A 24,079-nucleotide genomic window follows, 5' to 3' on the forward strand; every position below is an offset into this window, starting at 1 on the left:
ACGCACATATGCAGACCTCCTTCTGTCTACATTTGACTAGAAGGCTGGCTAGTCCTGGGTTCAGTCTATAGAGAGTTCTCTGTGTTTTATAAATGGGAGTCAGCTAGTCATAAGCCTATAAGGAGTTAAGTCTAAAATTACAGATAATCGTGTCTCATGACTCATGGAGAAAAGCCATCTGCAGAATGATGTAAAGAAGTTACCAGCATGCAAGAAGAGACATGGAATACAATATCCCTCCAAAACACCTATCTAGTTTTAGTAGCCTGTAAGACCTCTTCTCCCGCTAATCCTTGGAATCTTCTTGATTCCAAGAGACACTAAAATTCCTCATCTCATTCTATGCAACCCACACACTTTTTTGTCTTACTTACTAGAGCAGAATCTGTTAACTGCAACCAGGAGAGTTTTATCTAATTTTGTCTTCTCAAATTCACTGAAAATTTTGAGTTGTCAGTCACTACAGTACAACTTTGCTTAATTTTGGATAAGTAAACACAAATAAGTTCAAAGGCACACACATATATAGCCATGCCACTTCAATAGGCTGTGAGCTCCTTGAAATGAAAACAGCAAAGACCTCTGCTAATCATATGGTTAATTCACAGCCATTTCTAGGACTCCCTAACCAATACAAGAGCAGCTAAAAGCTCATATTACTCTGATCTGCATTTTGTATAAGTCACTACATAAAGGACCTCAGAAACCATATAACCTAATTCCAGCACCCTTTAAAGATGAAGAAAGAGAGGTAAAATAGCTTTTCAAAGGCTACACAGAGGTCTATCTGGCATATGTTAAGAAACTGAAATAGAAGGAAAACAAAGAATAAAAGAAACAAAATGAAGAAATAATAATTGGCAGTAACAGGGAACAGACTGACAACTCTGTATTTTTAAAGATATTTGGACTGGGGGAAAAATGCTACTCAGCTGGGAGAAGAAAAGTATCAGCACAAAACAACTGAAGGAGCTGACGAGTTGTGCTAACTGGAGAGGAAAACCTGCTTTCTTTTAAAAAGTCAGAATCATTATGATTTCACCAAGACTTGAGGCATTCTGGAAAAGAAGTAACTGGCAAAAAGGGATGGGGGAAACAGTGACAGAATCGTTATCTGCAAAACAACACAATGAAACAAAGTAACTGTTTACAATCCCTCTTTGCTTTCTTTTAGCAAGTGAAGAGAATCTAGCATCTTCTGGTATTGGGAGAAAGAACACTGGTATCTGCCACTTAAACAAGTAGAAAATAACACAATATAAAATATTGTAAGAAAAATATTTGTAATAAGTTATCAGTATGAAAAATATACAATATTTAATTCTGGAAAATGCTGTTTATATAAAAATTAATGATACTAAAATTTCTTAATGAAGAAAACATATGGACTACACACACACACACACACACACACACACAAACAGATTCTAGGAGTTGATAATCTACCTCTTTGACTACTGTATTTATGAGACAAAAAGTAACATTTTTAAAAAGTAAATCAATATTAATTATACACTTGCATGTTTTGTCTTTTTAAAAAATAACTTATTCCCATGAAATCTGTATTTGATATTCAGAACTCACAAATATTAGGATTTTTTTTAAGCACCTGAATTTTTTAAGTTCCAGAATGAGTCTTTAAGAAAATCATTTTGGAAAAACTAGGTACAAAAAGGAAACTGCAACTCTGAGCAAATCACAAAGAGGCTGAAAAGCACTAAAGGTTTCAGGAGCAAGAAACTTGACACAAATTTTAAGTACAACTTATTTTTTGTTTTTTAGACTAGTCATAACCTGGAGTATACATATACAATGTTTGCTAACACAGAAAACAGTTGACACATTTCTAAAACCCAGTACAGTGTGTCTATACAGGCATACCTCAGAGATACTGCCGGTTTGGCTCCATACGACTGCAATAAAGCTAGTATCTCAATCAAGTGCGCCACACAAATTTTTTTTGGTTTCCCAGTACATACAAAAGTTACCTTCACACTATACTGTAGTCTACACAACTAATCAACTATCTCTGCAAAATTACAGGATACAAAATCAATACACAAACATCCACAGCATCTCTATACACTACCAATCAGTAATTTTAAAAAGAAATTAAGAAAACAATTCCATTTGGAATAGCATTTAAAAATCAAATACTCAAGAATTTAATCAAGAAGTTAAAAAAAAAACTACACTGAAAACTTTAGATTGATGCTGAAAGAAATTAAAGCCATAAACAAATGGAAAGACATCTATGTTCATGGACTGCTAAGATTAATAACATTAAGATTTCAAAATTACCCAATGCAATTTATAGATCCAATACAATCCGTTTCAAAATCCCAAAGGTGTTTTTGCAGAAAGAAAAACTTATCCTAGAACTGATGTGGAATTTCAAGCAGCCCCAAAGGGCCAAACTAATTCTGAAAAATGAACAGAGCTGGAGGACTAAAACTTCCAGATTTTAAAACTTGTAGATAATCAAAATACTGTAGCAGGGAACGAAGGCAGATCCATGGACCAACGGAATGAGATAGCCCAGAAATAAACTTTCACGTACATGGCAAACTGACTTTTGACACAGAAGCTAAGACCACGCAATGGGAAAGGATAGTTTTCAACAAACAGTGCTAGGAAAACTGGATATGCACGTGCAAAAGAATGAAGCTGGACCACTATCTTACATCATCTACAAAAATTATTAATAACTCAAAATGGATTAGAAACCTAAATTTAAGAGATAGAACTTTTAAAAAAATTTAAAAACCTACAGATAAAAAATCAAAGCGTAAAAGCTTCATGACATTAGATTTGACATCAGTTTCACGGATATGTGAAAGTAGTACTAAAAGGTACAGGAGGGGGGTTCATGTTTGGGAACACATGTAAGAATTAAAGATTTTAAAATTAAAAAAAAATAATAATAATAATAAAAAAAAAAAAAAAAAAAAAAAATAAAAGGTACAGGAAAACAAAAGAAAAGCAGATAAACTGGACTTGATCAAGATTAAAAGCTTTCATGCATCAAAGGACACTAACAACAGAGAAGTCAATCCAAAGAACAGGAGAAAAGATTTGATAAGGAACTAATATCCCTGGCATTTGGCTAAAACATTATCTGGACGTGTCTATGAGGATGCGTCTGGCTGAGACGAACTTCTGAATCTGTAGACTGAGTAAGGCAGATTGTCCTCCCACTGCAGACGGGCCTCGTCCAATCCACTGAAGAACTGAAGACAACACAGAGGCAGAACAGAGGAGAATTCCTCTCTGCCAGGCTGCGTCGAGGGGGCACACTGGTGTTCTCCTGCCTCGGACGCAGACTGGAGCGTTTACACCATTAGTCCTCCAGTTCTCAGTCCTTCGGGCTCAGACGAGAGCTGCACTAGCCCATCAGCTTCCCTGGGTCACCAGCCTGCCGACAGCAAATCCTGGAACTTTTCAGTCTTCCTAACCACATGTGCCAATTCCTCACAATCAATCAATCTACCCTATTGATTCTTTCTCTGGAGAACCCAGACAAATACAGCAATAAAAATTTTCAAAAGAGTGAGATATAACGTGAAACTCTTTAAAGAGGCATTCTATCATATTGGGAAAATGTCAGCTTTTTAAAAATTATTTATCTGGAGATTAAAAGAATCACGTCCACATGAATGTAGTTCCTTAAATCTACAGATAAATAATTTAGATAAAATGCTAATTAGAGCATTGCAACTGGAAACAAACCAAAGTGTGTGTACCGATCTCCTTTAACATCGAAGTCCATAATGAACAATTCTTTCTCACTGAGGTGTAACAAAAGCTTTATCTTTCTCACTTAAAAGTCAGTAGAATTGTTTTTATAGTGGAAGAGGGACACAGGTAATGTAGAAGGTCCACAGGATCATTTGTGAATCTCATGGGTCCATGGACTAAAAACAAATACACGTAACTAGAGACAGAGTAAATCAGTGCAAAAAAACACCTGACTTACATACAAGTCTTGAGCTCTAGGTTCTAGCTTAATGTGGCTTTGCTACATTAAGAGCAAACCTTTGAGAAAAATCTCAACCTCTCAGGTTCTTGGTTACCTTGCCTGTAAAATGAGGAAACTAGATTTTTAGATGACCTCAAAGGTCCAATTCTACTCTGAAATTCCATTATTCTAATGTAAGTAATACTTTTTCACTAGGAACAATCCCACTACAGTACAACCTGAAGGGTCCAATTAAATGATTACGTTTGAAGACAATTCAACGTGGGTTTCTTCAAACCTATTATACAGCTTATAATTTTGCTCTATAGCTTGTAAATTGGCTCTTCTTTTGTTTCATGTGAATAAACAATACTCTGTTGCCCAGCTCTCTCTATCAAAGGTTACATGTTTGGAATTATATTAATTTGATTATTTTGGGAATCAAAGAATTACAGCTACTGGCCAGTAAGATTTAAAAACAATTTAAAGGTGCGGACCTAGTACGCTTCGCAACTCTATCAAACTTAACACATCCCCGTTAAGAATATTTTACACTGATCCCTCTAACCATTTTAAATGAAATGCATAGGTAACATAACTAACCTATAAATATAGGCAAAACTTTTAATGGAAACCAGTGTCCTAGCAATAGACTTTGTATTCCAATTATGTTTTAGGTTCGTTTAATAATAAAAATGGTCTAACACAGTGGCCCCAAGCTTTTGGCACCAGGGACTGGTTTCACGGAAGACAATTTTTCCATAGACCCAAGGAGGAGGGGTGTGAAGGATGATTCAAGCACATTACCTTTGTTGTGGACTTTCTGTTATTATTACGTCAGCTCCACCCCCGACCATCAAGCATTAGATCCCAGAGACTGGGGACCCCTGGTCTCTCTCTCTCACACACACACACACACACACACTAGGACATTCGGAAGTCCTGCAGAACACAGGACTAGTCTTTGTTGTTTTCAAAAACTGTCTCAACACTACATTCCCTGGCCACATTAACTAAATGCCCTTCATTTATTTTGTCAGCCCAGAACACCTTCCCTCGTAAACTTCTAGAACATGTCCTAGGAAAGCAGTATCAAGCTCAATACCACCCTCACTGATAGCCCCAGCTATAACCTCTAAGATTATTCTGTGTGTGCCAAAAAAACAACTGAAAGATTCTGGTTGATTTATGCTGAAAAGAAAGAGCTGCGCTACTGAGAAACCAAAGCATATACAAGCAAAAAGGCATACTTTGTTTAATTGCACTGCATATACTGCACTTTTTTTTAACAGATTGAGGGTTTATGGCACCCCTACGTTGTCAAATCATGGTTAGCATTTTTTAATTAAAATATGTACATTGTTTTTTAGACACAATGCTATTATTGCACAAAATATACTAGGAACATAACTTTTCTATGCACTGGGAAACAAAAAATTCCTGTGACTCACTTACTACAGTAGCCTGAAATTGAACCCCAAATATCTCTGAGGTATGCCTTTATTATTACAGTACTTTCCAAATTACTGCTGATTTTAGATGCTTACTTTTTCTCTTAGGATCATTAATAGTTTGTGTGAATTAAAATGGACAAATGTCAAAGAGACATTTAAATTTAGTTCCACTTTCAAGTCAAAAGAAATTCTTAAACATTATAAGTAACTGCAGCATAAGCTTATGAAAACTGAAGGCAAAATAGTCAGGCAGGCAAACACTGACACTTGTGGTCATTCTGAGATTGCTAATTTGCAATCAGCTAATTTCTGCTCTGTGAGTTCAAAGAAAAGTAAAACTGGTTTGTAAAACATCAATAAAGGTCAAAGGAAAATACCAAATTCTTAATAAACATAACCACTTTTTTTCAAAAAGGAAAACTACTAATATTAAACAGTCAAAAATATGCCATCTGTCCAAATCTTTTTATGTAGTGAAAAAGATGTCATTTGATTTTAAGTCAAAGCAGTCTCTAGATAAACTCCAAGTAAACACTGCCATGCAAAACTGCTGATTATCTCAATAAAACTGAAGGTGTTACCTAACTAATTGGTTCAAATGGAATTTTTCAGTATATTACATTGGAAATTACATCTGCTCCAAAACATTAAGATTTTTCTCCAGCAGTGGAAAAAGATAGCTAGTTTTTCAGGTGAAATAAATGGCTTGCATTCAGGGGCCTACTAGCCAGACTAAAGCATAAACAGCAATGGAGACCAATGAAGGGAAAATTGATTCATGTCTCCCAAGGCTGTTTGCTCATCACCCACCCAGGCTGAAGTGCTATCTCCCCATTCCTTTCTCCAGCATTCTTTTTACCAAAGATATTTAGTTGAATTTATATAGATACATAGTGTAATTCCATGAAATCACTTACCTTTCCTATTACATACTGAACAAATCTATACCTGACTGATCATGTAATAATCACTCAAAAACTATTAACAACGTGAATAAAAATATTATTTCTGTACCCATTTAAGACTTAAAGAGTTAGGAGGCACAGCAAATTCTGTCTTTAAATTCTAGCTCCTTAAGGGATATTCTAGACATGCACGGGGAAACCCTAATAGGAACCTGGATAATTCTGGCCATGATGCATATAGTAATAGTCACCTATTTTCCCACCAGGGATGTGCTATAAAATTAAAAAGCAGACCTATGCAAGTAAAAATTACAAGACATTTATAACTATAAAACTTAACAAAATAGCTGCCAGTCTGCTGAGTCTGATAAAGAAATCTGTCACATTTAGTGAGAAAGTTTAACCATAGAATTCAGATTTTAAAAGAAACTAGACTGAAGGAAGAGCTTCTACAAGCTTGCCTGTCATAAGATTTTTACAGCTTCTCTTGGCTGGAAACATGCAGGTTGCTAGAAAAAGTCATTGAAGGAACTTTTATCTCATGACTGCTGTTTTTCTGTGAAGTTCCTAGGCTAGCTTAACTTAAACATAAGAAACAGAATGCAGATGTACCCGAAAGTTTAAAGTAAATTCTGATTCGGCACACAGGTATCCTTTCGTGAGCTTTCAGGAGTCTCCTTTGCCATATGAACACTTGCTCCTCTGCAAGCACAGTTGAGACAATAGTCTACTGGGAATTCAGGGGCTCCACCTAACACTGCAGGGACCAGTAACCAGCAGCTTATCTACGGAGTTATCTTAATAGTCAAGATCCATAAGAAATTCAGTGGGGCAATCAAAAAAACAGCCAAAAATAACTGCTTTATCCTTCCTGGAGGAACGGTGAGGGATACATCTAAATCTTCTTTGTATCATTTATTAAGGTGTGTCGAATTACAAATGCTGGCACACAGTAGTTGATCAGATACCTATCTACTGATCAAGTAAATAAAACAAAAATACAAACATCCATTTAAAATCCTATGAATGATCTCTGGGTATGCTGTGCTGGTGTGCTCAGTCACGTCTGACTCCTTGAGACCCCATGGACTATAGTCCATCAGGCTCCTCTGTCCACGGGATTTCCCAGGCAAGAATGCTGGAGTGAATTGTCATTTCCTTCTCCAGGGGATCTTTCCAATCCAGAGATTGAACCCACATCTCCTGAATTAGTAGGCAGATTATTTACCACTGAGCCACCAGGGAAGCCCCATGCTGTACTAGTAACAGCAAAAAAAAATTCCCACAGTTCTCCAGCAGGGCCATGCAGCATAAGGTTGAGAACAACTTACTTTTTGCTTTAATTCCCAGCTGGACTCTTTCTTATCATTAATCATGCGATATTTGGGATAATTGTTGTATAACTCTAAACACTGGTTCTTCATCTTCAAAATGGGTATTACAATAATAAAACTTCATCAGAAAAAGAGTCATTTATATAACAGCTCAAGCAGGCTTGGCACGCAACATGAATTGAGTCACTGCTGCTACTAGCACAGTCAAATCCTACGTCAGGAATTACTGATAAATAGTGACCTAGTAAGATCTACTTATACTTTTATAAAATAAGTCATTTTAAGCAGGCACTTAACCATCGCTCTGCCACTTAAGTTTAATAAGAACGGAGTAGTGAACATGTAATATGTGTGGACTTAGGGACTAAATGCCAAGAAACCTGGATTTTAGTTCTGTCCTTCACACTTTACCAGGAAAAGCCAAAGCTCCAGGCCTTAGGTTTCCCATCTATAAAACTCTTAATGTTCCGACTAACATTTCCAGGAAAATCACATACATCCTTTAAAAAAAAAGTCTTAGGATTCCTAAAACTACAAAAAACAATTTGTCATTTATGCTAAAAAATATGACAAAAACAAAAAATAAAAATATTAGAGGAAATATAAATCTATATTTGAAACAACATATATTAGTAGGAAAATAGGTGGGACCAAAAATATATGACCACAAATATATAGCTTAAGTTTCAAAATGGTAAATTTCTATGAGTTAATGTCCCTAAAATCTGAGGAAAAACTGATAACTCAAGTTATTTTAATAAAGGACAATGCCCCAGTACTTGTAGAAAAAAAGCAGCAAGGTGCCCAACAGACTAATCATACAAAGAAATATTTCAGACTGAGTATCTAGTGTTTATGGAAAACTCTGCTTGATGGCAAGTTACTAAACCATTCTGAAATATTAGGACAAATAAATATGATTACTATGATCTCACTACCCACCAAGATCCTGTGCAACTATGCTTTATCTATTACATTATTTTGTTGAATTCCACCATACAAGTAATTTTAAATAAAAAGAAAAATAAAAAATAAATGACATTAAAAAATGATTAAAAATACAGTTTTGCTGCCTTCAAGAAAGAAACTGCACATTAAAAAAAGAAGTGGCTGTATCAAACCATGTGTCAGTACAATAATTCATGGCAGCTGATTTATATAAACTCCAGAAAATAATGGGGAGATGTCTAAGTTACTCATTAAAAATGGTCTATGGGTTGTAACTAGATATTAGTAAAATTAAAGTTAGAACAATTTGAGGGGAAAAAAAAATTCAAGGGAAGGAGTGCGATGAAAGGGTTAAATTACACCAAGTCACATACTAACGTTATATGGCTTATGCACGGTATAATCATGCAGATAACATGAAAACCAACATCTAACACTGAAAACATTTAAAAAATCTGTGCTTGAACGTAAAGTTAAAAAAAAAAGGGGGGGGGATAAGCTGAAAAAAATAAAATAACCATTCACTTCATAATCCTTCCATTGTTGTATATTCACTTATCACTACACTTACATTGACTACATATAATTTAACACAAAGAAGCAAAATCTCTAAGCTTCTCCCTACCTTGGGTTTTTAATCAAAATGAATGCAAACTATCACGTGGGATTCAGCCAAGCAGTGACGTTAAATTCTGCTCTGTCAGAGAGAGCATCTGTCAAGCCCACATTTAAACTGCTGCCTGCCTGTGCAGCTGAGGAACCGTGGATTTCATGTTACAGACTAAAACCCCAGTGAAACTGCTCAAAATCCTTCCCGCAGCTGCCAGGCAACGACGAGAGAGTTAAATCCTGCTCTTTTCCAATACAATCGAAGCACTCCATTCTAGCTCTGGCTGCTTTACATTGCAGCTCAGGGTTCTTACTAGAAATATGGATACTGAGAAGAGAATAGAGCACTGCATTGTCCGGCCAGGAAGACAGCAGATGTAAAAAGCTTCAATGCATCAACTGTGGGGAAGAGTCGACAGTGCTCCAAACAGAAAGAACCACCACAGCTCTTTTGTTTAAAGAAAGAGAAAATGAAAGAAAGCAAAAACCTCAGAAGATTAGCACCCATATGAACAAGAAAGGGAACTCGAAGACAAGCAGACAGATGGACACTTTGGACACTGTGAAAAGCAATCGCAGGAGGCAGACTGTTGGGGGAGGTGTGCGTATTCGACAGCATCTTTTTGCTGGAGCGATGGCGTGCCAAAAGTATCTTCAGTGGGCATAATCCTCGCCACATAAATGGCCTGACCAAGGAAGGTATGTCGATATCTTGTGTGTGATACTCATTTAAATGTCTGTTGCCTTTTTATAAGCCAGGAGGCACTAATCTCTAATAAACAAGTTCATACATTTCACTGTCCTTGAAACTATGAGACGGTTTCTAAATATGATTTTAAAATTTGTCACTGTTTAGAAGACAAGCTGTCACTGCTTTATTCAAGTAAATATGTAGCTCGCAGTAATTATGGATTACAGAAAAGGCAAAGAGTAACAAGCTGTGCTTAAAGGCTTCTCTGAAAAATGAAACTTAAAAAAAAAATCTGAAACCCGCTAAAGAAAACACAGCAATCCTCTATCAAATTAGGTCAAGCTTAATCCTTATCCAGTAAATTAAAGGGCTCTCCTTAAAATGGCTATCAAAGGAGTCAATGCAGTAAAATTACACTAAATGGTATTTAAAAAAATGATCCTAATATTAAGAGCTTTTTCAGTCCTTTTAAAGCAAAATCTTAATATAGAGCAGGTTTTAGTAACAAAATCTTCCCTATGTCCATCTCCCTAAATAAAAGTAAGGAACACAACCTCTGAAGACTATCAACAAATCTTAAGTACCACTGAACTGTAAGATACTAAAAGGAAGGCATTTGTACAGGATCACAGAAAGCAGTGTGTGTTTATGTGCAGCACACTACCACGGGAGATTTACATGTCCATGAATACAACTTCAAACCAAGAAATATACATATTTGCTACTATTACCCCTATTGCTAAAAGCAAGACTTTACTTTAGGCAACAGACTGATTCTAAATGATCAAAATATAAGATTGGTTTTGGTAATCATTTTTAAAGTGAAACTCAAAAACATAATATGAAAATACTCTGAATAAAAATATCCATGTAACAGCAATACAAGGTCAAAAAATTCAACTTAAATGTAGCCACTGTGCCAGGCTATATAAATATGTAACAGTGAACTACTGGCACAGTATGTGTGTGCAGGGCAAAAATGAATCTACTATTTTAGTAACAATCCCAGAATAGCAGCTCATGGCTCAGGAACTCATGTATTTCTAAAAATTTTTACAGGTCCTCAAAGATTCTGATTTTTGCTCAACTTCATAGCACAACTCATTATTTAAAAATCACAAAAGGCAAACATGTTAAAGATATATGCAAGCATTCTATTCTAAAATTAAGATTAAACAAGTCTATCAGGCCTATTATTATTACAGTTCAACATCAACTCTCACTCACAGCATTTAGTCCATTAAAGAATGAAATCAGACAGCATTAAACAAACAAAAAAACCTCAAGTCTCTTTCAGAGCCTTTATCTCTCAATGTTAAAGTCACCCATTAAACATTTTTATTAGCTAGCTATCTCAAAATAGGAGTGCAGAGTTTTTTATTCAAGCACCCCTAAACTCTAGAACTGTTCCAACAGACTAAAAACATCAACACTTTTAAAAGCCAGATAATAAAAACAGTGCATGAGTGTGTGTGAGAGAGAAAGGGAACAACATTTTACAGTAACATCCTCTCCATGAGCGTCAACCCATAAGATGTAAGTACACATGAATAACTTAACAATATTATCATAAAAAGCCATAAAATATAAATCCAAGCTACTGCTACAGTGACAATGTAAAAGTGCAAAGACTATTTAGAATATCAAAATATTTGAACTTTCTAGTTTTATTACCACTTAAGAATTGATGTATGACAGGCAGTAACTGGAAAAGAATTTTATCATTTAATAGGAGGAGAAATCGTTACTTTAATTGTACTTTCTTTTTAACAAAACAACTACGATAAATACCTGAAAAACCTTTAATAAAGAATTTTTAAAGGCTACACATATGCACTACATTTACCAACAGGAGAGCTGTCAAATGGGTATATATAGATTTCAAGTTTGAGCAGCTTAATATTTACAAACATACAAATATCATGAATTTAAATTAAGATGCATCCCCATCGCATATTGCTACAAAATCACACAGGACCATAAACTATGGGCACTATGCCAGATTACAATATATAATAACTGGCTCTTTTCTGTAACACTGAAATACTTTAGAAACATCACTTCAGGCATATTTTCATAAAAATACAGTTTACTAATATATTTACCTGCATTCATTTTCCAGTCCTTTATTCATTCAAATATCTGACCTTCTATTTATTGCTTCTTAAACCATCTAATTTACACTCTTGAAAGATCTAAATGATTAGACTTCAATCAGATTTCAAGCATTCTCTATCAACAGAAAGCTGATACATTTAATTTAGTTTTGGAATGTTTAAAATAGATTATCAAATAAACATTAAAAGCAAGTTTTGTTTCTTTTAAATTTACATACATAACCCTCATAGCTACTGACCTCTTTACGGGGTGGAGGAAGAATTATTATTATTTATCTATTATTTCATTTGAAAATAAAAGCTTAGTTTTCTCATCTCAGCAGAATGGTCAACTATAAGAAAAAAAAAGTGAGTTTCTAAACTAGAACACTCAGCCCTATTATTTTCAGCTGAATTAACAACAGAACTGTTTTACTGGTACAGTGAAGTCTTGGTCTTCATCAAAATAATGTGAAATTAAACTTTAAGTGAATAAATCCTAATAAATAAATAACTAGATTCTATGTTTTTAAAACCTGAAAAATTAAAAAAAAACACTGCTCCTATCTCACAAGATGATTAAATAATTTCTTATTTCTGAAAAAAAAAACAGTAACTTCTAAAAGTACATTTCATATACTAGAAATTATCAAAAGCTGGTGCCTATACTATTATACTTTAGAAGTCCATTCAAATTCCCACCTACTTGCTCCTCCTAGTGGCTGTTACTAGAATAGTAGTACCTTCATTCATACATGTGTCTAATACTTTCAACCAATATTTTATAAATACTTCATATTATATAAGTGAATGTTATTCTAGTTATTCAATTTTATGAGGACTTCCATGTAAATGCCATTATTTCCCACAAATAATTAAATTTCATATCAAAGTTAGGTATATTTGGTATTAACCATAAACTTCTCAGTATCACAAGCTAAATACATGCACACACACATATATACATAATTTCTAATAAACAAATGCTTTTAAACAATAAATTTTTAATTGACAAGTTTTCTTTTCCTTAAATAATTTTCACAAAAGTTGAAAAAGTTAAAATTAAACATTAGTCCCCATTTCAAAAAGTTTTCATTCTCTTTTAATAGAATTCAAGCTACAGCTCCTCACCTATCGTCTACCCCCACACCTTGGTCCAGAAAAACTAAGAATTGAAAAAACAGGAACAAATTTGTGCTACGAACTAAAAAACTTCTTCGAAGATCAGTTCTTAATACGTGGCATCATGCATCTCCCATACTGACAGCTCATAATTCTTATCTTCTAAATGTAGGGCTCTAAGTGTCATTCAAGTCCTACAAATGTAATAAATTCTCCACATGCAAATTCAGAACACAGCATAACTCAAAAATCTTTTAAAATGCATTCTGTGAAATTTAAAATTTTCAACAACTGAGGATATAACAGTACCTAATGTCTGTATTTTGAAAAACTTGGAAGACTGTTCAAAGCAGTTGTTTGCTAATTCTAATACGGAGATTCAAATGAAGTACATGATAGTACTCTGTGAAGGCCACAGATAATTAGTTGCTATATTTTAAAAATCAATCTAAAGTCTAAGTAAAGACAGTGATCTGAATGCCTCACATTTGAAATGGAAGGTTAAAATGAGAAAAGGGTATTTGCAAATGTTCATCATTTATTACTGTCTTAAGATCTTGCACTGAAGTTACTGAACCCTGAAAATTAATTTTGACAGGTGCATCTTCTCATTGACTTTCTCCACACAGTAGGGGCCAATGGAAACATGCCAGGCAGTGTACTGTGACTAACAGAACTCTGCCATAATCAACCTTGCACCGTCTGTCCCACAACCGATACATGACCATTTTATAAAAAAGGCCACTGACTGTGCACCATACCACCAATGGTATGTCAAATCAATTTTAATTAATGCCAATACATTTTCCATCTGCTCTCAGGACTTTTTACACGGCCTCTCCCAGGAATCCAGCAGCGTTTCTCTCTCCTCCATGCACACAACTTTCAGTCTTTAACTTTAGTCAAAAGAACAAATGATCAGAGCGACTGAGATGATGAAATAAGTGGAAGAAAAATCCATCACCTCTCTTAAAAGTGCTCACTACGCTCCAAAGGTATATTTTTAAAGAAATTAATCCTGTTCTCAGGACATTAGGTTGCCAAGGGAAGACAAATTATAAACTTTGTTCCTGGGTGATCATATTTTCACAGCTTAAAAATTCCCATCTGCCCTAATTTTATTAGTCTCTTTAAAGCAGTTCTGTGGTATTTAGCATTTTGTAAACTTTTATGATTCATCTTTATAGAATGACTGCGAGGGAGACGACGTGACCGAATTAGAAAATGACTACCAAAGAACAGTATTGATTCAGGAGAAGGACACGTTCCCCAGCCACCAGTATCTCTCATCCATTACTGGATATTTACAACATGCTTCAGTGGAGGAGGAGACACTGCTGCTTTGCAAAGATGAGCTGGAATGCCAAGAGGTCTCTGTTTCGGACCCATCTTATTGGTGTACTTTCTCTTGTGTTTCTTTTTGCTATGTTTTTGTTTTTCAATCATCATGACTGGCTGCCGGGCAGAGCTGGATTCAAAGAAAACCCTGTGACATACACTTTCCGTGGATTTCGTTCTACAAAAAGTGAGACGAACCACAGCTCTCTTCGGAACATTTGGAAAGAAACTGTCCCTCAGACCCTGAGGCCTCAAACAGCAACTGACCCCAACAACACGGATCTGTCACTGCAAGGAGTCACAGGGCTGGAGAACACGCTCGGTGCCAATGGAAGCATTTACAATGAGAAAGGTACTGGACATCCAAATGCTTACCATTTCAAATACATTATCAATGAACCTGAAAAGTGCCAGGAGAAAACCCCCTTTTTAATACTACTAATCGCTGCGGAACCTGGACAAATAGAAGCTAGACGAGCTATTCGGCAAACTTGGGGCAATGAGAGTCTAGCACCTGGTATTCAAATCACACGGATTTTTCTTTTAGGCGTAAGTATTAAGTCAAGTGGCTACCTTCAACGTGCAATACTGGAAGAAAGCAGACAGTACCATGATATTATCCAACAGGAATACTTAGATACATACTATAATCTGACCATTAAAACACTCATGGGCATGAACTGGGTTGCAACATACTGTCCGCGTATTCCTTATGTAATGAAAACTGACAGTGACATGTTTGTCAATACTGAGTATTTAATACATAAGTTATTGAAGCCAGACCTGCCTCCTAGACATAACTATTTTACTGGTTACCTAATGAGGGGATATGCACCCAATCGAAACAAAGACAGCAAGTGGTACATGCCACCAGACCTCTACCCTAGTGAACGCTACCCTGTCTTCTGCTCCGGGACTGGTTATGTTTTTTCTGGAGATCTGGCAGAGAAGATATTTAAAGTTTCTTTAAGTATCCGTCGTTTGCACTTGGAAGATGTATATGTGGGGATCTGTCTTGCCAAGTTGAGAATTGATCCTGTGCCCCCTCCCAATGAGTTTGTGTTCAATCACTGGCGAGTTTCTTATTCAAGCTGTAAATACAGCCACCTAATTACCTCTCATCAGTTCCAGCCTAGTGAACTGATAAAATACTGGAACCATTTACAACAAAATAAGCACAATGCTTGTGCCAATGCAGCAAAAGAAAAGGCAGGCAGGTATCGCCACCGTAAACTACATTAGAAAAGACAACTTTTTTTCTTCCCCCAAAACATGCAACCTGTAAAATATTGCTAAAAGCATGTGTAGTTAAAATGATTATGATTACATGCATAGGAACAAGTTTTAGTTAAAACTCATCACATAAAGGAATCCAAAAATATATTTTTTAATTTCTGAAGAAGGTAATTCTTAAAAATACATTATATAACAAAAAAGTATCCCAAAACAACCTATTAAAAAATCTACTTAAAAAATCCACATGGGGGATTCTGTGTATGAACACGCAATAACAGGCATGCATACATCAATGGTTCGAATCTTATGTTAGGGGCCAAGAGGATGTATCTGCATGTTTTCCAAGTAAATTTTAATTTAAGAAATGGAGATGGTCAAAAGACTCTTCATTTTAGATTTAGTTTTCCATTTCAATATATGTAAATAAAACATTACTGTCAATTTTAAGGAAACTTTATAATTGTGCAAAGGACAAATTTTCTGACCTATTCTAGGGTTCTAAAAACCATATTCCATGCAATAAGATTTAATTGAGGTACTCCATAAACATAGTTATAAAGTTCAGAGGTTTTAGCAATGAAGTTCTCATCTAAGTATTTACTTTCTAAAAACAACTGAGATGTTCATTTTCTTTTATCAGTACTCACATTTATTGGGGGAAATTATTTTGACATGATGTGATAAAATGTGAAAAATCAATGTGTCTCAGGCTCTAGTTTTTATAAAAAGAAAAAAAAAATTAAATGTTCAAAACAGAAAGTTTGTTTTCTCGTTGGTGTTCAGGGCCAAGCTAGTACTTCACTGATTTCCTCAATCAGCCAGTTATTGCACTCTCAAGAAGCATCACCACTTAACTTCAAGCATATCTGAAAAAATCATTCTCCTCTAACTGAAGCAATCGCTGGTTACTTACAGGCACAAACAGGATGCACGGTTGAAAACAGATAAAGGATAGAGTGCAGCAGCAGTTTCATTTAATACATTTTAAGATGCATGACTGCCAAACCACAACATATGGGAAGTTTATTTCCTGACATCAAGTGTACACATGCCGATACTTCATCATTTTATGGCACCTACTTTGTTCTCTGAGTGCCAAGTTTACAAACTGCCTGCAGTTTTTAATTTGGTGGGTGACAAATATCCTGTTCCACCGATTAAAAACTTTGGGGGAGGGATGGGGGAAAAACTACAAATGTTTGATGAAACACTTGACTCTAGGATGAACAATGTATACAATGCACTTTTACCAAGTTTTTAATAAAAAGGGTAAACTAAAAACCTTCACTGAGTGTTATGGTCCAAATATTTCAGAAATTTTGTTGGTTCCATTACAAATTTTAAAATCAAGAAACACTAAGCCATCAATTTTAAAACAGTGCTTTTATTTCATACCAGTATATAAATCTATCAATCTTGATTTAGTAAGGATGTTATTTATGCTAATTCTAACATCAATCATTTTTATCCTTGATTCTATTCTGAAGAGTTATCCACTGAAACATCTATTAAAGTTCAGAATCACAGAGAATGTTTCAGTACTTAAAATTTAATGTGTTGAATTCTACTGATACTCAGCTTATCTCCCATTTTTAATTCAGTCATCTAAATGTTCTGTTCTACACACAATAATTCTGAATGCTGAGCTATATTACCCCACCTCTTGGTAAGGTCTGTTTTTCACTTACTTTATTCTGTATGGTCATAAAAAGACTAAAATTACTAAGTACCAAAATTACTAGACAAAGGTCACACATAGGAGGATAATACCAAATTAGTGTGATGAAAAGTAAAAGGAACCTTCCCTCAGTATAGAGAATTCTATTAATTCTTTTTTAAAAGTGTACGTGCACATGTGTGCACGCACAGGTATACACACTCAGAAACAGAATCCAAACACTATTCGTTCAAATTCAGTGCATAGTATTTTCCTGCCAGAAAAATTCAAGTTTAAAAAGATAACTAATGAAAAACAGAATTCTTAACAGACAATAAATTCCTATCTCAGGTGTCAACTTAAAATCATTTCTATATCCCTAATAACACCATCTTGAAAACTTATGGGAATCTGATGACACTCCAAGTTCTCAAAGAGCACTGAATCCAATAATAAAGTACTTTAGTAATGCTGAAAATCTTTATTTTAAAATAAATATTCTATCATTAATTTATTTTTGACCTTCCATTCTGAATATGCAAGCTGATTTCTTCAGCAAGATTTTCATGTTTATATTATGATTTTAAAAACACAATACTTATTCAAACATCTCACCAAATATTAATTATGCCAAGTACCATGTAACTTTTATTATACACGAAAATATAATTTTAATGACTGCACTTACGTCTGGTCAAAGAAAAAATTATAGGAACAACTATGTAATCTTTATGCTCAAAGTGTCAAGAGATATTATGTAAGATAAAAATACCAAAAGTTTCACTATTCACACTAGTTTATTTTGATTAAAATTATAGGTGGTGAAATTTTAATTCAAGTAAATAATTTAAAGTTCTCACCTCGGAATATACAGTATAATCACATAAAATCAATGGGAATCTTATTAAAATCTATTCCCAAACCCCTATAAAAATAGTGCCAGCAGAGCAGCAGGAACTGTTTACACTGTGTGCCTGGTAGTGTGTTAAAGGACTGTGCACACACGGTCGTATATAATTCTTCAAAGTAACAGTAAAGGACAGGAAAGACTGCAAGAGGTTAAATATTTGAGACCACACACACAGTAAAGCAGCAGGGTTCCAGCTCAGATTCTTCACCATTATGCTCTTCTGCTACACTCTGCATGTATGATTCCTGCTAGAGTCTAAGAGCTAAGCAAAACGGCCTGTCCTCTTTCCTAGTCTGCACTCCTCCGTCACCTTCTGTGAGGCTCTCAGGCTGCACAACCATTTTCCCACACTGGCGAGAGACCTGATGTCAAGTAAAGCGCAAATAGAGAGGGGAGTAAAGCGCAAATTCAGAGACAGGGAAGGAGAGGAAAGCTGGTCCCTCAGTCATTTCTTCTTCCTTTCAGTTTTGATGTCTGGGGGTCAGAAACTTAGAAAAGCTACAAATTACTGCTTATCTCTTATTCTTTTGGGCACTGAGAGCCATCTGTAAACAAATAGGCAGGTGGCACTGAGAAATTATACAAACGGTGCTTCTTTTCAAGTATAATTTGATTACTGTTAGTAGACAAAAGCAGCACCATATTTTCTCACTCTACTGGTTAGTCACCCACTGTTTTGTCATGAGGTGGTTAACACTCATTTTATCCAGCTGATTCAGGTTAGTTTCAGTTTTTCGTGGTTTGACAACATTTGACTATTAACACAGATTTAAGGAGCCAAAAAAGTCTCTACCTTACACACACCCTAACATACCTCACAAAGTATCAGTGTATCACTTAACATGACTCTCAGAAGATGGATAATGTATTAATACACCAAATATTAACAAGGGACGTTACGAGTTTTGGCAAGAAACCTGTTGCTGCCCACTTCATCAGCACACACACACACACACACACACCCTCCCCCAAGTGCAAGGTAACTATAAGCCTTATTACTTTCAAGATGTGATTTACCACAGAAGGAAGAAAACCATTTCTGTATTTGCAGGAAGTGTTTCTCCTCCCTCTACTAGCAAATATCCAAACTGAAGGATGACCAGAGAGAAAGCAACTGCCTCCATCTGGTCACTAACCTAATTTAATTCAACTTCCAACTGAACCCTCCACACTCTCAACCTGAATTTCACCTGAGACGGTGTCCTGAACACTGAAAAAGGAAAACAAACCAGTTCAGTTCAATTCGGTCGTTCAGTCATGTCCGACTCTTTGCAACCCCATGGACCGCAGCACACCAAGCCTCCGTGTCCATCACCAACTCCCGGAGTCCACCCAAACCCATGTCCACTGTGTCAGTGATGCCATCAGCCATCTCATCCTCTGTCGTCCCCTTCTCCTCCTGCCCCCAATCCCTCCCAGCATCAGGGTCTTTTCAAATGAGTCAGCTCTTCGCATCAGGTGGCAAAGTACTGGAGTCTCAGATTTAGCATCAGTCCTTCCAATGAACACCCAGGACTGATCTCCTTTAGGATGGACTGGTTCAATCTCCTTGCAGTCCAAGGGACTCTCAAGAGTCTTTTCCAATACCATAGTTCAAAGACATCAATTCTTCAGCGCTCAGCTTTCTTTACAGTCCAACTCTCACATCCATACATGACCACTGGAAAAACCAACGCCTTGACTAGACAGACCTTTGTTGGCAAAGTAATGTCTCTGCTTTTTAATATGCTATCTAGGTTGGTCATAACTTTCCTTCCAAGGAGTAAGCGGCTTTTAATTTCCTGGCTGCAAACCACCATCTGCAGTGGTTTTGGAGCCCCAAAAAATAAAGGCTGACACTGTTTCCTCATCTATCTCCCATGAAGTGATGGGACCGGATGCCATGATCTTCGTTTTCTGAATGTTGAGCTTTAAGCCAACTTTTTCACTCTCCTCTTTCACTTTCATCAAGAGGCTCTTTAATTCTTTACCACCTTCTGCCATAAGGGTGGTGTCATCTGCATATCTGAGGTAATTGATATTTTTCCCGGCAACCCTGATTCCAGCTTGTGCTTCCTCCAGCCAAGCGTTTCTCATGATGTCCTCTGCATATAAGTAAAATAAGCAGAGTGACAATATACAGTCTTGGCGTACTCTTTTTCCTATTTGAAACCAGTCTGTTGTCCCATGTCCAGTTCTGACTGTTGCTTCCTGACCTGCATACAGCTTTCTCAAGAGGCAGGTCAGGTGGTCTGGTATTCCCATCTCTTTCAGAATTTTCCACAGTTTATTGTGATCCACAAAGCCAAAGGCTTTGGCATAGTCAATAAAGCAGAAATAGATGTTTTTCTGGAACTCTCTTGCCTTCTCAATGATCCAGCGGATGTTGGTAATTTGATCTCTGGTTCCTCTGCCTTTTCTAAAACCAGCTTGAACATCTGCAAGTTCACAGTTCACATACTGCTGAAGCCTGGCTTGGAGAATTTTGAGCATTACTTTGCTAGCATGTGAGATGAGTGCAATTGTGAGGTAGTATGAGCATTATTTGGCGTTGCCTTTCTTTGGGATTGGAATGAAAAGTGACCTTTTCCAGTCCTGTGGCCACTGCTGAGTTTTCCAGATTTGCTGGCATATTGAGTGCAGCACTTTCACAGCATCATCTTTTAGGATTTGAAACAGCTCAACTGGATTCCATCACCTCCACTAGCTTTGTTCATAGTGATGCTTCCTAAGGCCCACGTGACTTCACATTCCAGGATGTCCGGCTCTAGGTGAGTGTGAGTGATTACACCTTCATGATTATCTGGGTCGTGAAGATCTTTTTTTTTATAGTTCTGTGTATTCTTGCCACCTCTTCTTAATATCTTCTATTAGGTCCATACCATTTCCGTCCTTTATTGAGCCCGTCTTTGTATGAAATGTTCCCCTGGTATCTCTAATTTTCTTGAAGAGATCTCTAGTCTTTCCCATTCTATTGTTTTCCTCTTTTTCTTTGCAATGATCACTGAGGAAGGCTTTCTTATCTCTCCTTGCTATTCTTTGAACTCTCCATTCAAATGGGTATATCTTTCCTTTTCTCCTTTGTTTTTCGCAGACAACTAGCCAATTGGATCACATGGACCATAGCCTTGTCTAACTCAATGAAACTAAGCCATGCTGTGTGGGGCCACCCAAGACTAACGGGTCATGGTGGAGAGGTCTGACAGAATGTGGTCCACTGGAGAAGGGAACAGCAAACCACTTCAGTATTCTTGCCTCGAGAACCCCATGAACAGTATGAAAAGGCAGAAGGATAGGATACTGAAAAAAGAACTCCCTAGGTCGCTAGGTGCCCAATACGCTACTGGAGATCAGTGGAGAAGTAACTCCAGAAAGAATGAAGGGATGGACCCAAAGCAAAAACAACACCCAGTTGTGGATGGGACTGGTAATAGAAGCAATATTGCTGTAAAGAGCAATATTGCATAGGAACCTGGAATGTTAGGTCCATGAATCAAGGCAAATTGGAAGTGGTCAAACAGGAGATGGCAAGAGTGAACATCAACATTCTAGGAATCAGTGAACTAAGATGGACTGGAATGGGAGAATTTAAGTCAGATGACTATTATATCTACTACTGTGAGCAGCAATCCCTTAGAAGAAATGGAGTAGCCATCACGGTCAACAAGAGTCCAAAATGCAGTACTTGAATGCAATCTCAAAAACGACAGAATGATCTCTGTTCATTTCCAAGGAAAACCATTCAATATCACAGTAATCCAAGTCTATGCCCCCACCAGTAACACTGAAGAAGCTGAACAGTTCTTTGAAGATCTACAAGATCTTCTAGAACTAACACCCAAAAAAGATGTCCTTTTCATTAAAGGGGATCGGAATGCAAAAGTAGGAAGTCAAGAAACACCTGGAGTAACAGGCAAATTTGGCCTTGGAGGACAGAAGGAAGCAGGGCAAAGGCTAATAAGTTTTTCCAAGAGACTGCACTGGTCATAGCAAAGACCCACTTCCAACAACACAAGAGAAGACTCTACACATGGACATCACCAGATGGCCAACACCGAAATCAGACTGATTATATCCTTTGCAGCCAAAGATGGAGAAGCTCTATACAATCAGCAAAAACAAGACCAGGTGCTGACTGTGGCTCAGATCATGATCTCCTTATTGCCAAATTCAGACTTAAATTGAAGAAAGTGGGGAAAATCACTAGACCATTCAGGTATGACCTAAACCAAATCCCTTATGACTATACAGTGGAAGTGAGAAATAGATTTAAGGGACTAGATCTGATAGAGTGCCTGATGAACGATGGACAGAGGTTCATGACATTGTATAGGAAACAGGGAGCAAGACCACCTCCAAGAAAAAGAAATGCAAAAAAGCAAAATGGCTGTCTGAGGAGGTCTTACAAATAGCTGAGAAAAGAAGAGAGGCGAAAAACAAAAAAAAAAACAAAGGAGAAAACAAACCAGCAGCATCACAAAAAATAAATGTTAAACAACAGAAAGCTATAACATTATATGCCAAATCTTAAATTCATATCTGTGTACGTCTTAATTAAATGTTTAAAACACACTAATTTACACAATGTAATAAAATTAATAAGGGTTGTCTGCATCACTGTCATACCTAAAAGACTACTAAAAACATGTATTTGAATATAACAAGAACCAGAATCAGTGTTCGTCTCTACCGGCAATGAGAACTTTTCTAACCTACCTGCAGATGTCCTTTGGGAAGCTACACCATCCTCCAACGAGAAAGTTCCAGGAAACTTTCAATTGAGACACCCTGCCTGGCACTGTGCCTCTGTGGCACAACCAGAGACCCTCTCTCACAGCAATGTGAATTCTGAAGGAAATACACACATACACACATACTGAGGTGCAGCCACATATACAAAACGGCTGGGGCTGATTCATTTGGGCTCAGTACCTGCAGAGATTACCCACCAATTCTTGCTCTCTACATCCCCAGAGCTGCTATCGTTCCTGTCCCTTCTACCACTTGGTTCTCTCATTTTATGAACTCACTCATAGTATTCTGATACTTTTTGTTTTTCTGGCTTCAGTTAGCCAAAGTCAATTTTTTCTCATCACCAAAGAATCCTATGTGAGAGAAAACCCACGGCCAGCAAATGCTGCAGTAATCAAGTTGTTCCTCGGTCCTGTGATGACCCCAGAATACTCCATAAGACCATACCCTCTGTGCGTGTCACCATGTGAACAAGTCAGGAGCGTAAAGGGGTCCAAGAACAACTTCTCTGTTAAAGAAAACAGGCTGAAAATTGTAGAGTTCTTCACAGTCCACATTCATGGCCAAGCCTCACAAGAACAACAAAGTAGCTTTTCTGCATATGACACAATACTCCCAAGAGCAGGGTGCTGTCGATATTTTATTACTGAAGAGTAAGGAGGGAAACACGCTTGGGAGCTGTGTTTCTAGTCATACCAGTGTGGGGGAGAGCCCACTGTCTCCCACATAACCACCAGCAGGGAAGTCACCACCAGCATGGCTGCCTGAGCCCCAGCACTGTAAAATGCTGTGAGCTTAGAAATGAATGCAGGGAGAAGCCTGCAATGCACGTTCACAGTTACTGTTTAAAACTATTCCTTTATCAGAGATCTTCTCATCTCCTTGAACGTGAACGTGAACGTGAAAGTGAAGTCGCTCAGTCGTGTCCGACTCTTTGCGACCCCATGGACTGTAGCCTACCAGGCTCCTCTGTCCATGGGATTTTCCAGGCGATAGTAGTGGAGTGGATTGTCATTTCCTTCTCCAAGGAACCTTCCCAACCCAGGGATCGAACCCGAGTCTCCCACATCGTAGACAGACGCTTTACCGT

General features: G+C 36.9%; 2 protein-coding genes across 2 annotated transcripts in view; one reads left to right on the forward strand and one right to left on the reverse strand.

Moving 5' to 3' along the window:
• The window catches only part of CDC73 (cell division cycle 73), an 85,045-nt gene that overhangs the window by 25,374 nt on the left and 35,592 nt on the right, over positions 1-24,079 (reverse strand). The gene's annotated exons all lie outside the window — the stretch shown is intronic.
• Positions 14,429-15,697, forward strand: B3GALT2 (beta-1,3-galactosyltransferase 2). The gene has a single exon (XM_052653708.1). It carries the CDS (start codon positions 14,429-14,431, stop codon positions 15,695-15,697), a length of 1,269 nt encoding a protein of 422 aa, XP_052509668.1.

Source organism: Budorcas taxicolor, chromosome 16 (genome assembly GCF_023091745.1).
Source record: "Budorcas taxicolor isolate Tak-1 chromosome 16, Takin1.1, whole genome shotgun sequence".
Lineage (NCBI taxonomy): Eukaryota > Metazoa > Chordata > Mammalia > Artiodactyla > Bovidae > Budorcas > Budorcas taxicolor.

Bases quoted from the DNA above. Each gene is read 5' to 3' on its own strand.
- B3GALT2 (XM_052653708.1), top strand. From the start codon at position 14,429: ATGCTTCAGTGGAGGAGGAGACACTGCTGCTTTGCAAAGATGAGCTGG.